The sequence below is a fragment of the Anomalospiza imberbis genome, chromosome 12, assembly GCF_031753505.1.
Source record: "Anomalospiza imberbis isolate Cuckoo-Finch-1a 21T00152 chromosome 12, ASM3175350v1, whole genome shotgun sequence".
NCBI classification, from domain to species: domain Eukaryota; kingdom Metazoa; phylum Chordata; class Aves; order Passeriformes; family Viduidae; genus Anomalospiza; species Anomalospiza imberbis.
Genome location: NC_089692.1, coordinates 1,467,678 through 1,483,814, shown reverse-complemented (window position 1 = coordinate 1,483,814; position 16,137 = coordinate 1,467,678). Strand labels below are relative to the sequence as shown.

General features: G+C 43.7%; 2 protein-coding genes across 2 annotated transcripts in view; both read left to right on the top strand.

Moving 5' to 3' along the window:
- Positions 1-6,988, top strand: part of CMTM4 (CKLF like MARVEL transmembrane domain containing 4) — a 32,469-nt gene extending 25,481 nt beyond the window's left edge. The window contains exons 3-4 of the mRNA XM_068202451.1: positions 2,807-2,905; positions 3,777-6,988. Of these exons, the coding sequence (XP_068058552.1) occupies positions 2,807-2,905; positions 3,777-3,950 (273 nt within the window). The 3' untranslated portion in view covers positions 3,951-6,988. The remainder of the gene's footprint in view (positions 1-2,806; positions 2,906-3,776) is intronic.
- Positions 1-16,137, top strand: part of TK2 (thymidine kinase 2) — a 110,030-nt gene that overhangs the window by 62,034 nt on the left and 31,859 nt on the right. The window lies entirely within an intron of this gene.

Here is a 16,137-nt window from a genome sequence, read left to right as displayed (position 1 = left end):
AGAATAAAATGCCAGTGATGATGACAAGTTGCTGATATACTTATATCAAAGTCCATTAGAAAAGGCATCAGCAGTTTAATTTCAGCAGGATTTTATATTTTGCAGCTTGGAAGAAGCCTTCAGGTCCATTTATAGCATGGAGCTGGGTGATAAATGTGTCATGTTGTGAGCAGGGCTGGCCCTCTTGCTTACACTGTGCTCCTTTGGAAAGGTCCCCAGTGTGACAGATTGTAAACCTCAGAGGTCAGCAGGATTAATTAATGAGCATATCTGACCCCATAAATCATAGACCATCATGTGCCATCCCTGTAGTCTTTAAGTGTGGTACTAAGGAAGTACAAAATGTGTGTGTGTCTGAAAAAGCATAACCTGGATTATATGAAGTGAAAGGGTGAAATATTAAATACATCTTGGCTGTTTATTCTGATGGTTAGGTCTCCTACAATTAAAATTTGCTTCATTTTGAATGTGACTTCTGCCTTGAGTTGGCAGCTGTTGATTTTGTTTTGCTGTCAGTTTTGTTGGCTTTCTGATGTTAAGCTTTTAGAACAACCAGTGTTTTTAACTGTTTGAACACTGGAGTCTTTGCATACACAGCTCGATCTTTTTAATATTTAAAGCAGTCTAGGTTCTTTTGATTCATACTGTGAGAAATTTTCTCCTCCTTTCAATAACTTCTGTGGCTCTTCTCTGTACCCTATCCAGTTTTTGGACACTTGATGAAAGTGTTGAAGCTGAGTCTGTTGCAGGTATAGTGAGACTTCCCCTCTAGTGGGAAAAAGGTTTGTGCGGGTGAGAACCACAGCTCGTGTTGGCAACTGCAGGAGCACAGTTAGAGCTGTGAACTCAGCTGCAGAGGGGCACGCCTGGGGAAACTGTGTAATGCCATTTACTTTCTAATGCTGCTGTTTATATAAAGTTTAAATTTTATCTCTGCAAAGAAAAAGTTATATAATTAAAACTGCAGTAGCTAGTTAATAGAATTTGGATTTGTTTGATGTCCTACGTCTCAGGTAGCATCTATCTCAGGGAGCTTGAGCAGGGAAAAAAAATATCTCTGTACACAGGCAGATGAAAAATTGGTAGGAATTTGTGAGACCCACAGTTTGTTTTTGTTTCTTTACTATTTGATTACAGTTTGGGTCTTACTGGGCTCGTGACATCTGGATGTGAGTGTGGAGGTGGCCATGAGCCATGGGAACCTCTCCGAGTCCTTGGGAAAGTCCCTGTTTGAAATGAGGCTCAGGCCACAGAGATGTCTCGTACAGTCTGGACACTCAGTTTTGATAACCAGCTGTTGCTGAGTCAGTACCCTCAAAATAGATTGTTTTGTGTGAGTAACACAGTGCCAGAACCTTCCATTTCTGCAGCTACTTTCTGCAGCATTCTGTAATTGTGGCTGGGAAAAGAGATGTTTTGGGGCTGGCTGGACAGCACTGTTCCACCCAAAGCCTTTGTGCTGTGTAACTGGAGCACAGCTGTGGGATTCATACCCAGTGGAGTAAGTTCAGAGTTATGTCTTATGTCTTCTAAGCCTGACTTCTCATTGCACTTCACATGATGAACTTCAGGGAAAAAGTAAAATAATTATTAAAAAAATGGAAAAAGTGAAGGAGCTGTAACAGGAAGTAAGCCTGCCTTACATGTGGCAGAAAAGAGTCAAGTAGAATAAATTGTCCTTGAATTCTAATTATTGTGATTGCTTTTATATGGTGGGAGTTACCATGTTCACTGTGGTTTTGTGTGGGTTTTTTGGTTTTTTTTTCTTTACCTCAAGCCTGTAAGTAACACAGCAATCTCGAATTGAAGGTTTTCTTTCAATCCCTTCTGTCTGTGGTAGTATTCACTTCTCACTGATTTGATGTTTGTGCTGAATTGTCCTTTCTTGATCCCTCCACCCTGACCTCTCCTGTTCATTCATGGTAGTTTTGTGGTTTGGGAGTTTAGTGGGAGCATGCAGATAGTGCAGAGTCCATACATATCAGATGTGAAAGGTGTCATGATAACACACTGAATACCTTGTCCTGTACTAATCTAGACTTTGTTTCTTCTGTTATTTACACCCTTGAATATTTTTCCCTTGAGTCTGATCAAGTAGACTTGTATTGATGTAATAATTTTTGTGCAAATACCTGCCATTGAGAATTCTTCCTTTGGTTCCAGTGATGTGTTAATGACCCTGTTTGAGGTGAGGCATGGCAGCATCACCATCTGAACACCAGTGACAGGAACTGTGTGTAGCAAGTTGTTTTCCTTTGCTTGGGGCAAAGCAGTTTTCCCTGAGCATGTATGTTCTAAAATGTCTGCTTGAAATACCAGTTTAATGCAATAAATAGGTAAAAAGCTCTGTTCTTACCCTGCTGGCAGCTGTTACTCCCAGAAGTGGCACAGGACATGCAGTTTTGTTCAATGCAGGCCTCAAGAATGGGTGGGAGAGCTCCTGTCTGGTGTGTGGGCAGGACAGGAGCTCCACTGGGATGTGAGGAGCAGGGGTTCTGCAGTTCAGCCAGCCAGGCTGGGTCAGCACCCACTGAACAGGGTGGAGCAGCGTGAGCCCTGTGCTGACAGCTCTGCCCAAGCTGAGGTGGTGTTCCGGGGCTGCTGGGTGCTCTGGGTGCCCTGGGACTGCAGCTCACGCTCCTGCTGGTCCTCTGGGACAGCCTCTGCCTTCGTGGGACACTTGGGCAGCTGCAGAGAGAGGAACTGGCAAAGGGTTGCTGCACTTCTGGTTCCAACCTTCTGTGTCATCACTGCTGATAAAGCAAACAATCACCATTTAGTAATGCTACTGAATTTATTTTTTTAGGATCTGGTCAACACTGGACTCAGCACTTTCTTCTTTTTCATTGCCTCTGTAGTACTGGCTGCTTTAAACCATAAAACTGGAGCAGAAATTGCTGCTGTGGTAAGAATTTAAACTTGTTTCTATCTGACTCTTACCTTGTATTAAAATTACCTTTTACTCATTGATTGAATACACCTGTTGCCTTTGCCATCACAATTTACTTCTACTTTTGCAATTTGCTGTGAGCTAGTTCTTATTTTAAGAATGCTAACACCCTTGGAGCTTTGTCTGAAGGCGTGAGGCAAGAACAGCAGAAAAATGACTTGCAGAGAGCACTTTACAGTTGAACTTGCCTTTCTCTTTGGTGCCTTCTCTTTGATGCTCTATGTTACAAGCCTATGGAAATGACTGAGCCAAAAAGTAAGAAATTGAAGCTGCTTACACATAATTTATTTAGTTCTTGCTCAGTACAGATGATTTTTTTTGTCCTTTGGAGTGATTGTAGTAGCACTTCAGGGTTTTAAATCTACAACAGTCAGTTCAAACAAATTAATTTTTGTGTGAGTTGGCGGTCTCTTATTATTTTCTTGTTTATTTTCTTTTTAACCTGGTTTTTAAAATCACATGAGTTCTGCAGAAGCATAGAGGCTGATGCTCTAGGCTTGACACTTTTTGTGTGCACCCCGAGGAATGAATGAGCTTTTGGATGAAGAAGAGCTGGTTTCTGTCAAGGGAGTTCTTTACACTGGGCTGCACTGCAGGAATTAACTGTCATGTTGGTAGTCAGAGAACTCTGTTTTCTGGGATCATTGATCTTAGCCACTTTTGCAGATTCTCTAGTTCATTGAGAAGAAAAACATAATTTTCCAGGCCACGATAATTTGTCAGTGCAAATAACGTAGGAAACTGAACTTCTGAGGACTTTGCTGTGAAACTACTTTTCTACTTGTTTTCACAACCTGTCTGTGACATCTCTTTGTGCTCCTCATAGGTGTTTGGCTTCCTGGCGATGGCAGTGTATGCTGTGAACACATTTTTGGCAGTTAAAAAGTGGCAGCTCAGCAGCAGGCAGCAGAGCAGCCGGCAGAGCAGCGACTACATCCGCGCTCGGACAGAGTCCAGGGAGGTGGTGCACCGCCCCGAGATCCAGCGCCTGGACGCGTGAGAGCCACCCTCAGTGGCACTGAAAGGGAAAACAGCACTCAGCTCCCTCATGGAATAAGGGTTTTGGCTTTATTTAAGGAGGAAAAGGTGGATCCGAGGGTGGCAAGGATGCCCAGCCCCGCACGTGTGCAGAGATGCGTGGAGCCAGAAGCTGCTGTCATGGAGGCAGAAATGGTGATGGTTCAAAAGGAAGATCCCCTCAAGGCCTCCACAATAGACGTGTGCATATATTATGTAGCTCACAGAATATATAATATATGTCTCTTCTGAAGTATGTCTTTGCTTTGGATTAACTGCACGGCAGTTTCCTTCCTTCTCTGAAGATCCACTGTTCCTTCAGCTGCCCCAGAGACAGAGCAGCCCTGCCTGGCTGGGTGAGGGAGGAGGGGCACCCACGGCAGAAGATGGAGCACCCAGACCTGCCAAGGAGCCAGAGGCACTCAACCAGCAGGGCCTGTCCATCCCAAACTGTGTCTGTCTGTCCTCCCTGAGTCTCTGCACACCTGCCTGCCTGCTGGAGACCCGTGCCACGTGTTCTCCTGGGTGCTGGGAAAGGGCCACTGGCCACTCTGGACTGGCCTGAGCCTGGGGTGGTTGCTGCTGGCCAGGGGATGCACTGAGTGGGAGTAGGTGGTTGTCTGCTCGTGTTGGGACACATTCCAGTTTTCATTCCAAAGTGGGAAAATAAGTATGTTTAGGAGATGGGGTGGAGAAAAGGGGCTTAAGGGGCACAGTGGAGAACGAAGCGGTTGTCATCCTATAGACTTACATTCCAGCCATGGCTTTCTTTTTCTTTCTCTTTTTCTTTTATTTTCTTTTTTTATTTTTTTTTTAATGTTCAACATTTCTAGAAGTTTTTGCCTAGAACTTGCTTTCCCTCTAAGCCCAGGGTAAGCAAGAACTAGCAGAAATTTATGTGCTTTTAAAGTGTTCCTAAGGTTGCAATGTTGTGATTCATGTAAGGTAAAGATTTCTTTTTGGAAGGACGGTTTTTCTAAAATTAAACCTTAATTGGTAGTAAGTAAACCTGATTTTTATTTTAACTGGTTTCTGCAGATTTATTCCCCTTAGGTTTCTTTGGAAAATGAATTTAGCTAATTGGAAAATAATATGATTGTACTGATTTGTTTAGAAATAGTTTTACTTAGCTTAAGTTTTTTTTTTTTTTTTTCCTTGTACTTCCAGTGAATGAATTACATTTTCTCTACTCAGAACTCAAATTTAGTAGTAATTGGCTAGATAATGTCACAATATTATTAGGAAGATGTCTCTTGATATTTTTCTGTTTCTTTGGTGTTTTTATCTCTGTAGTGCATTATTTGGCATTTGTCTGTCTGTGTGAAGACAGTGTGGGAGGAGATCTCTAGAACTGAACTCCTTAGTGGTGTGAGGAAAATGAAAATGTGTGCAATTAGTGGAACTGATTGCCATGTATGCCTGAGTTTGTGTGTCCTGCTGGAGCTGCGCTGCCCAGGGTGAGTGCAGCACCGGAGCATTAAGAACAATGGGCAGTGTATTGTGGAGAAGGTATTTAACATGAAAAACAAGATACACCCAACAGGACACCAGGAGAAGTGCCTGGGCTTTTATAATACTGGAGGGAGCTGGGATAGTGAAAGTGTGAACCTAATGCTGCAATATTCAAATTGAGCAGCATAGAATTATTTGATGAGTGACAAAGGTGATGCCTTTTCATTGTATTGACATCTGCAGCGCATTTCACCTCAGTGGCTAAGATAGAGATTAAAATTCAGAGTTACTGATGAGGTTAAGGAAAAACTGCATTTTCTTAGTGATTGATGGTTTACCAGTTCCTACAGTAACACTTTATTGTGCTTTATTGGATGTTATGCCAGAGGGAACACCAATTTAAAAGATTGAACCAGCTCTTGGTGCTGGGTTAGAACAGACATTCCACAGAGGGTTGTCTCACCTGGGTGCATTCCCTGAGCAGTACCTGGCAGTTCCGTGGTAAGAGATGACAGTTTGCTATTGCAAGAACTGATGTGACAGCCCTGCTGTTTGCCAGCACTGCCCAGGACTGGCAGAGTTTGCAATGTCAATTATTAAAAGACTTTTAATTTAAAAGTAGCACAAGCATACCCAGTCGGGAAATGTAAACTGCCATCAAAGCAGTTTGGATAAAGATTGTAAAAAACCCCAAGCAAACCCAAACCAGACAAAACAAAACAAAACAAAAAAAAAACCAAAAACCCCCAAACATCCCACACCAAAATCAGGCCAAACCCACCTACTGCAATACAAAATACAGTTCTCCAGAGGGTCCATGGTTTTAGAGTGGAGCTGCCATCTGAAATCAGGGAACAGGATGGTGTCACAAGGGGATTTTGTCAGGAGTGTGTCCTGTCACTGGCCAGGGCTGAAGGAGCATTCCCAGATCCTCTCCTGTGCTCCCTGAGCTCACTGTGGTCAGGGCAAAGCTCTGGGAGCTCCTGTGCCTCTCTAGGTTTATGAATTTGGTACCTCCCAACCCCCTGCACCTTTCCTGGCCTATAAAAAGGGTAACGGGGTTTTCTGTGGAGTGAGCCCCGTCGAGCTGCAGTGACAGGAGCAGTGGGGCAGTCACACCTCCAGTGGGGCCCTGGGGCTGCTGCAGGAGGGGTGAGCTTCCTGCACCTGGGAATGCCAGTATTCTTTACTCACATCATGCCCTGAGCCTAGCAGAGCTCTCAGGGTGGAATCCAAAAGAAAACAGTAATTTTAAAAACACTATCTGATTCACTTTGTGAAACAAAAGCAAATGTAATTGTGTAATTTCCTTATTTTTGGGACCAAAGATGATTTTAGTATTGTATAGTATATACTTTCTAAAAAATCTTAAGCACTTACTGCTCTGCAGAGACATTATTTACTATTTGGGTTATATAGAAGGGAAATAAAATAGCTGTGAGAGACAACTACATTTGAAATATTAAGAAAATTTGACGTATCCATGGCTCATTCCCCCGAGTTAATTTTACACAGTGTATTGGAGAGGTATTTTTTTAAGACTGTTATCTAAACTGCAGTCAGACAAAACCCTCTTAAGAAAAGAGGGTAGAAAGTTGTTTTTTTTTTTTAATTGCTTAGAAAAGTGACATTAAATTGCTTCTCTCAGCCAGTTAGTCTTACTTGTAATTGCTAGCACATAGGGATAATTTCTTTTAGTCCTTAAGGGTGCTTTTTAGCTCCATAAAGGGACTCAAACCCCACTGTAAACAGAACTAAATGAAAGCAAACAGTTGAACTTGGTAGGAACAGGATGCTTGAACCAGTAACAGTTTGGATGAGTCGCCTTTGGTCAAAGGGAGCCCTTAGACCTGGAGTCTGTGTGTATTTCTGGATGTAGACATGACTGAATCCTGCAGCCTGTGCACATGACAGTGTGAAACAGTGAGCTCTGCCTGGAGCAGCAGCATGGGAGCTGCTGCTCAGGGCTGGAAGAGCCTGTTTCCCTCTCCTGCTCAGTTTGTCAGCCTCAGCTGAGGTTGGTGCCAGGTCCTTGAGCTGTGCAAACGGCCCCAGCAGGAGCTCCTAAAGCCACAGAGGAACTCACTCATGTGTCTGAGTAAAGCCAATTCCTTCTCCCTCTCCACCTTTTTCTTTCATTTGGAATATTCGTGCCTAATGGATCAAATGCTTTAATATTTAATTCTTGCTAAGTCTTGTTTGTTGGTCTGTATAGTGCCAGGAGGATCAGGATGTGTCCATCATCCCTTGATTTCAGCTGTGGTGCTCTTCCCTTTCCTGATGGCTTAGGAGGTTGGCTGGGTGTTCTTTCCCATGGGACTGTGGAAAGCTGGTGGTGCTCTGAGATTCCTAGTAGGAGCTTGGGAGGGGTAGAGAGTGATCTCCCTGTGCCTTCTGAGACAGGCACTGGCTCCAGAGATCTGAGATTGCAGTCTGTGCTGCTCACTGGATTCAGGAGCACAGCACCAAGATCTGTGCCTTGGCAGCAGCTCCTCGTCTTTCAGTTGTGAGGTGTCTTTGACATGGGATTTCATTAAAGGAGCAGCGTGTGCTGCTCTTCCATTGGCCTTCTCACCTGTTGTGACAAACACTTGCCAGTGTTTCTTTGTCACTCTGGTCTCATGGCATGCTCTGGGATTGTTTCAGCTCTCTGTATTTCATTGCTGCTTCCAGACAGAGGAGGGAGAGGTTCCCACTCCTCCCTGAGGTAGCAGTTTTGTTCCCCGTGAGTTGTTCTGCCCTCCCACCAGGGCAGAGCCAGTGGTTCATGGAGTGCTGTGCACGCAGAGAGTGCATCTGCTGCAGGCTGCACTGGACTGTTCTGGCTCTGTTAACCACCAGCTTTTCATGAGCTTTAAGGTCCTTCGTTGAATTTGGTATTTGTCACCTCTCTGCTGTCTTGAGGGTGTGCAGGCACAGCAAATGCTTACCTAATCTGTGGCTTTATTAATGCAATCCTTTCTTCCTCCCTCTTCCTTAGGCCTCTTTCTGTATCTGTTATTTTCTTGTCTCATGTCATGTTGTAATAATTTCTACTTGTTTTCTTTCGTGAGGGAAAAAAAATCACCAAAAATTTAAAATAAGCAAGAATAATGGTTTTAGGGCATAATTAAAAAATTAAAACAAGCTTAATAGCAGTTCAGATAGTGTAGGAAATAACATCCTCTCTCCTGCTCAGTTGGGATACTGAACAGCTTTGTCCATGGAGGAGCATGAAGAACAGTTCTTGTCCTGAAAGCTCTGGAGCCAAAAATCTTCAGTAGGCATTCAGGATAATAAAAAGGCACGGTCTGATAAGGAATTGTGAGAAGGAGATATGAGAAGGACACTTGACAGTCCAGAGCTTTCAAAGTGAGACATGAACAGTAAGAAGCCACAGTAGTCATGGGGATTTCAGGGGGGAAGGGCTGGGATTGTCCAGGCTCAGCTTCCAGAGGGACCAGAGGGGGATCCAGGCTGGTCCCTGCTCAGTCCCACGGGAAGGAGGAATGCCAAGGTCTGGCATTTCTGAAAATCAGGCACTTGGCTTGTTTGTAGCATGAAATAATGGATTGTTCATTATCTGGAGAGCCAGCAAAGCTCAGAATTACTGTGCAGATAGAGGTGTCCCGTGGGTGAGTTTTAATGGCAACACAAGCATTTAAAAATGATCTTGAAATCAGTACAAAAATGCACGGAATGTGTGAAAATACTTTGTAGAAATGATGCCCTGTTCCTCCCTATTTTGACAGAGGGAGTTGGTTAAAATGAATTTATACAAATAGTCAGAAAATCTCTGAATGACATTTTAGAGGGTTTTTCTGGTATATAATTTTCCCTGTCAGCCACTTGGCCACCTTGATAGATCTGCTTGACCAAGTCAGAGTGGTGCTGTCCAACCTGAAAGGGTTCCCTTGTTTTTTTGTTTGTTTGTTATGGTTTTTTTGCTGGGTTTTTTTGTTTGGTTTGGGATTGTTTTGTTTTGTTTTTTTTTTTTTTTTGTGTGTGTGTTGTATTTTAAAGATCTGTCTATAATTTAACCATTTGTATGCTAAAAATAGTATTTTTTAAGAATCTGCTTACACTGTGATTTCTGGTAGCCTAATTTAGAGTATACAACACAATCTAATTTTCTTTTGGGATATGCAGCTTTCAGAAGTGTTCTTATATATGCCCAGAAATGAAAGTTGTCTATTTATCATAGGAATGTGATTAGATAAAGTAACCTATCCAGAATCCAAGTGCAGCTCTTTCATATGGGCTGGATGGACTAGTTGGTGAAATTGCTTTTTAATCTCTATGGGTTAATAAATATTTTTTTATAACTAGCCACTGATATTCCTTTTTAAATTATACTTGGCAAACAGAAGATATTTAATTTTATATACAATATACATAGTTACCTTGATTGACATATTTATAATATAGAGCTTTGTGTTTACTATGAAGGTTTTATCTGTATCCCGTGGACTTCATGGGGTAAAACTTTAAAAAGTCAATTAGCATTTATGGAAGAATATGGGAACTTTCTTCATGGCTTCAGAATGAGGACATAGGAGCATTTAAAAGGCAATAGCCAGATTGTTTTACAGAGTATCTGGGGGCATTCTTATTTTTCGACTGGGGCTGGTCCCTGCAGCTATTTTAATAACATCTGGATGTGAGTAACAGAATGGAACATGAGCATCTGCCTCTTCTGACTGACACAGGCTATTGTCTAGAGCACAGGAAATTTCAGGGTATTGTATTGTTTTGCTTCGGACAAATGTCTCAATAGACCTATTTAATTAAAACCTTCATGTGTCTGAAAGAAAACATCCTCTCCTAACTAGGCTGATTTATCACTTTTGGTACCCTTTTAATCCCAAAAGTAGTGTTGTCTAAATATTTTTAGTGATGTTCCAGCTATCCTGATGTCTGCAGGTTAAAGTGGTCCTGGCTAGCACCCTTTTATTACAACAATTGCTACCTTCATTTTTCTACTGTTTCTACTTTAATCTTGAATGTTTACCAGTTTCTAGTGTTGGATCTTGTGGAGGGAGAGTGTCTTAGCACTACAGCTCATCCAGCTTTAACTCATACATCACAGTCCTGGAGTAAGAAAATATTTTGAAGTATATATTGTGGCCAATTTATTGCTTTTTAAAATGACTTCTATACTTAAGACACAACATTTATGACATAATAGGACAAATTACTTAGCTAATCATTGTTATCTGTCTAGACTTACTCTCTTTTGTGTTAGTGTCATTTTGAAACTATTTGTATATGTTGAAGTTTGTAAGGGTTCAGGAACCCACAATAAAATAGTAAAGTATGTATTTATTTCTCATTATAATGCTCAAATTTGATTTGGAAGTTGACACTTTGTATGTCTTTTCACAGACTTGTAAACAAATACCGAAAAACTGCTTCACCTAGGGTGCCTTCCATGTGTGGTACTAACACTTGTCATTCACAGGAACAGAGATGTAAATTTATGAATCCAGTAAACACTATTTTTGTAATGTGAGTCACTAACGCAGCTCTGGCCTCGTTGTGCTTTGTTCCCACCAACACCAGATTTATGGCTGCTGTGGTCACTGCCTTCTCTCCCTGTGTGCACTGGATCTGACCCCTGGGGACTCAGAGGTTGTGTCTCTTTTGCTCTGCCCTCAGTTCCCCCCTGAGCACATTCCTGGTGCTCCAGGTTCCCTTCCTTGGGCCTTGTGGAGGGATGCTCAGTGTGGGTTGTCTGTATCCTCAGGGCTGACCCTGGCTCCTCTAGACAGACTCTGCAGCCTAATCCAAACATTCCAATTCTAGCTCATAATTTGTGATTTTCAGCTTCTGAGGAGGGAGCATCCAGGCTTGACCAAAAGACTTTATCTCTCTGGGTTACAGGTGCTGTATTGACAGGTTTGTAATTGCAAACAGCTGAGAGGTATTGTACAAACACCAGGTTAGAATTCTATTCAGGCTGAGCAAAGGGGATGCAATTTTCCTTTTATCATGAGCACAAGTCTGATGTGCGATACCCTTGGTACTTTGCTTTTGGAGTAAATCCTGCAATGTTCTGTCCTGGAGAACCCTTGGTGCATCTCTGTGTGGTACCAGGGCAGCACCTGGCTCTTGTCCTGCCCTGGGCCATGCCCCCTCCCCCAGGGGCTGCAGGCCAGGGCTTCCATGAGCACCAGATCCTGCTGCAGGGTTTCAGCAGGCAGCACATTCCCCTGGAGACAGTTCACAGCCCTGGAGGATTTCCCGTTGTTCTGCAGAGCCTGGAGCTGCAGCAGCTGCTCCAAGGTGGTGCTTCCAGCTGGGAGCACCTTCCTGTCGTGCCCACAGCTGGAACTCAGCGCTGGCAGAGCAGCAGCTGCCAGCTCTGGGTGGGAAAGGTGTCCTGGGAATGCTTGACCAAGCTCAAAGGCAAGGTACTCTACAAGAAATCACAACCTCCTTGTGTAGCTTGTTTCTACACCAGTAACCATCTTTCAGTTGTTGAGTTCTTTCTTTGGTGTCTGTGCTAATCAAAAAACACAAGCTGAAGAATTGTAAAGTCTTGCAATACACAAAGCAGTCTTGGTTTTAAAATCCATACTGTTGCGGCATAATTTAAATGTTGTATTTATCAGTTTTAAATGTCATTTTGCTTTTCCAGTCTTTTGTATATGGGCACAATACTTTTTGTAAATTTTTTTTAGTTAGTTGTCTTTCTGTCTTTTCTTTCTGGTATTGGAAGATTTGAGCTCTCTGGGTTTTCACGGTACTCTTCTGGTCATTCTTCATAGTGGTAAAAGTCTGTATTTTTGTATGTAGGAGAAATGGTAGTTTTCTAACACTTATCCCAATCAATATAGTACGGAATCATTTGTGAAGGACTTCCTGTATAATAAATGGACACATAAAGTACTAAAACAGTGTCTTCATCTGTAAACATGGGCTGGGCTGGGGTAATTTTCTTCCCAGTGGCTGGTGTGGGGCTGTTTTGGATGTGTGTTGATAATTCAGATGTTTTTGTTATTGCTGAGCTCACCAAGAGCCAAAACCTTTCCTGCCCCTTGTGCTGCCAGGCTGGGCGGGGGGGGGCTGGGGATGCCTGGGAGGCTGAGGGGGACAGACCAGGAGAGATGACCCCAGCTGACCACAGGCGTATCCCATGCTTGATGGCATCGGAATATGAAGGGGGAAGAAGCAGGAATGGGGGCATGTTTGGAGTGATGGAGTTTGTCTTCCCAAGTCAGTGTTCCAGGGGATGTGGCCCTGTGGCTGTCCTGGAGGTGCTGAACACCTGCCTGCTCATGGGAATTAATTCCTTGTTTTGCTTTTCTTGTGTGCAGAGCTTTTGCTTTCTCTATCAAATTGTCTTTATCTCACCACAGGAGTTTTCTCACTCTTCCCCTCCCCATTCTCTGCCTGATCCCACTGGGGGGAGGAGAGTGAGCCCTGCTTGGGGGCTGCCGGGGTAAAACCACCCCGAGAGGCAGCAGAAGCCCCCAGTGCAGCACTGGGGGGTGCTGGGCTCATAACAAAGCCAGGCAGCTGCGAAAGGCACTCTGTGTGTGGGACAGCCTAGGGTTCAACACCCACCGCGGCAGCCCTGGCTGGGGCTGTGCCTGGGATACTCGCGGCTGCAGGAGTTAAAGGGAAACCACGGCAGAGCCGTGGGGAGAGGGTAGCGGAGCACGGGGAAGGTGGAACTGCTCTGCTGCTCTCGTGCTGGTGGTGGAATTGCTCTGCCGTGGGCTGCAGTGCTCCATCCTGGGGTCTGCAGCTGCCTCTTTGGGACCGGAAAGGGATTCTGGGGCTGAAATGCCCCGGGGAGAGGGGGAATCCTCTGCTGCCTCACGGGCTGGGGCTGCAAGTGACGCTGGGGGGATTTTTGGTTTCCAGGTGCTTTAGGAACGAGGTGGAAGCCCTGAGTCAGTACAGGTGAGAACTGTGGGAAGGGATGGGTGAGTCTGTGAAGGGATTTGGGAATGTGGATGCTGCACTCAGAACGCTGGCCAGGGGCAGGTGGTGACACCAGGGCAGGATTCCCTGAGGGAGCCAGAGGCTCTTGCAAGGGGCCAGTTCATTTTGCCTGTGTGGGGCTGTCAGCAGCACTGTGGCATTACCCAGGGTGGTATCCGTGGTGCTCCTGGGTCAGGAGAAGCTTCATCAGCTGTCAAATTAAAAAAAAAACAAAACATATTTTGTCTAACTTTTAGATACTGGATCTTCCTTCAGTCTCCCGGCAAGACTGTAATTAATTTATTCATGGATCAGGCTAACAAAATGTGATGGGCTGTGTCCAAAATCCATAAAAGGACAAGTATTTCCTGGTGAAAATGAATGTTAGTATCAGTATTTTCCTCTTCACAGAAGTGGATATAAAAATTGACTTATTTTTAAAAAGTAACCGAAACCAAACAATCAAAACCCCACAAAAGGAATAGCAATAAAAAACCAAACCAAAAATAAATCCAACCAATCAACCAAAAAAAAAAAAAATCCCTAACAATCCCAAACCAAAATCCTCCACCCAAACTCCTCCTCCTCAAAGTCCCAAACAAAACCACACTTAAATTTTCTGGGTAGCACTGTTTTACTTTCTGGCCTGGAAGCTTTGCAAAACACTGACACTGAATTCTTCCAGCAAAGTCCGAGGGTGACTATCTGTGTCGCAGTGTGGGCTCTTTGATGCACTCCCGTTTATTTATTCCTGACTTTTTAAAGATCCTGACTTTTAAGCTAATACTCCATGCAAAAAGGTGTTTCAAGCATCTTGTAACAAGATTCACATTCTCAGTGCTTACCTAAATTTCTTCTGCTTCCTTGATGCATCCTCTCTGAGGATAAAAGGATGGCCAGGTGGGGCTGCTGTGCACGTGCTGCACATATGGCATTTGCCCTTGGAGGGCAGTTTGTATCCTGGTGCAAATCTGGAGTGAAGCCACTCAATGATATTATTTCTGATCAGAACTGTGCCCAGTGAAGATCCTTAGCAGAAGGACAATGAGTGGAACCAGGTGCTTGCTGAGCAGAGCATCCAGGTATGTTCTGCTTTCCAGCACACCAGCTCTGCTCTTCCTTGGTATCCTGGAAGTGACTCTGTCAGATGGAAACTGAAGACTGGAGGAACTTCAAACAGTATCAAGTGAAAAGCACAGTCAGGTGGAGTAATGGACAGTGTTCAAAGGGTAACAGAGCCTCTTGCTTTAGTCAGAATCTAAAAAAGCTACTTGGAAAGGTATTTAAATTCCTTGGAAAGGTCTTTTGAACGTCTTAGTGTCACCTGTCCAAAAATCACTATACAAGTCACAACAAGTCCACAGATAAATGTAAAAGCTTGGTAGGAGGGAGACAGTCCTTCAGGCAGGTGAGAGCTGTGTGAACTCACCTGAGGTGCCACTTTCCCTTCCTGTCACGGGCTTTGAGGTAATGAAACTTCTAGCATTGTTCCTACAAGGATTTGTCCACACTTGGGGTTGGAAACTCCTCAGGCAAGCCCAGGAACTCCAGGGGGCTGCAATGGGGGCAGGGATTGGGCTCTGGGGCCTTTGGAAGCAGCTCCTCCATGGGACACCAGTGATTGTGATTGGAAAGAGGTGTCTATGAGGCCACTGAAATCAGCACTCATTTAAGGGCTCCACACTGCAGGTGGGATGTTGTGCTTGTCTTGTGAATTGCAGAGTGCTCCCAGCACCCTTTTGATGTTGTCAGTTGAGGAAAAACAAGCAAACGAACAAAAAACCCAAAAAAGCCAAGCTGACTTTTCCTCCACGTGCCCCAGACCCTGAACTTGGTGCAGTATTTGTGGCAGAATATGGATGGAACACTGAGTCACCCCTTCCACCCCAATCCAAACTGGCTTTGAAGTAATTATTTTAAATCTAATTTTAATGATATCCCTAAAACACAGAACCATGTTTTCTTTCAGTCACGGGAACAGATATTTTTTAATAAAAGGCTGGGATCTTACAGAAGTGCTTGACTCTGGGAGCAAGCAAAGCAAACTGCTTTGAAATAATCAAGTCATCAGGACTGAAAAGCCAGTAAAGAAATTCTCTGGGCAGATATCTCACTGCAAGCTGCTAAAGCAGTCCTGAAGCAACCAATGAACATTTTGTTTGTTGCCTGTTTACTTTAATCCAACATGGAAAAAATGACCAGAAAACCTCAGTATATTTTGGGTGTGTGAAGGATGAACCTGAAGGGGACTTTGTTGTTTACAGGGTTATTGGTTGCCAAGAGAGAGCACTGAATCCACAATGTCTACTCAATAGTTAGAACAAATTCTTGGTTAAATTTTTTCATCTCATGACCTAAGGAAGGTCCTGTGGCAGGTCCCCAGGGCTGGCTCTGAGCTGTGCCCCTTGCCCAGTACAGACTGAGGAGTCCTGAAGTCACTGTCCCTTGTGCTGGGCAGAGGCAAAGCAGCAAAATCAGGTCTTCAAGTAAGTAAAGACACCCAACACTTCTGTTAAAAGAAGTTTAATCCAGCATGGTTTCTAAATATTAACCACGTTTCCAGCTGTGAAATGCAGTACATTTTTTACTTTAAAAAAAAGATAAACGCAAAACAAGTATAAAAATGAGCCCAGGTCCCCTGAACATCACAGTGTGTGGCAGTAAAATGACAAGAGACGGGAAAGAAACACAGGATTTTGTACAAGAAAAGGTCCAAAGAAATCTTTCTCATAAATCAGATATTGTCTGTCCCATTTAGAAGCAACCACTTGTTTTGCATTTACTCTGTCAGTGGTCAGGAAGCAGGA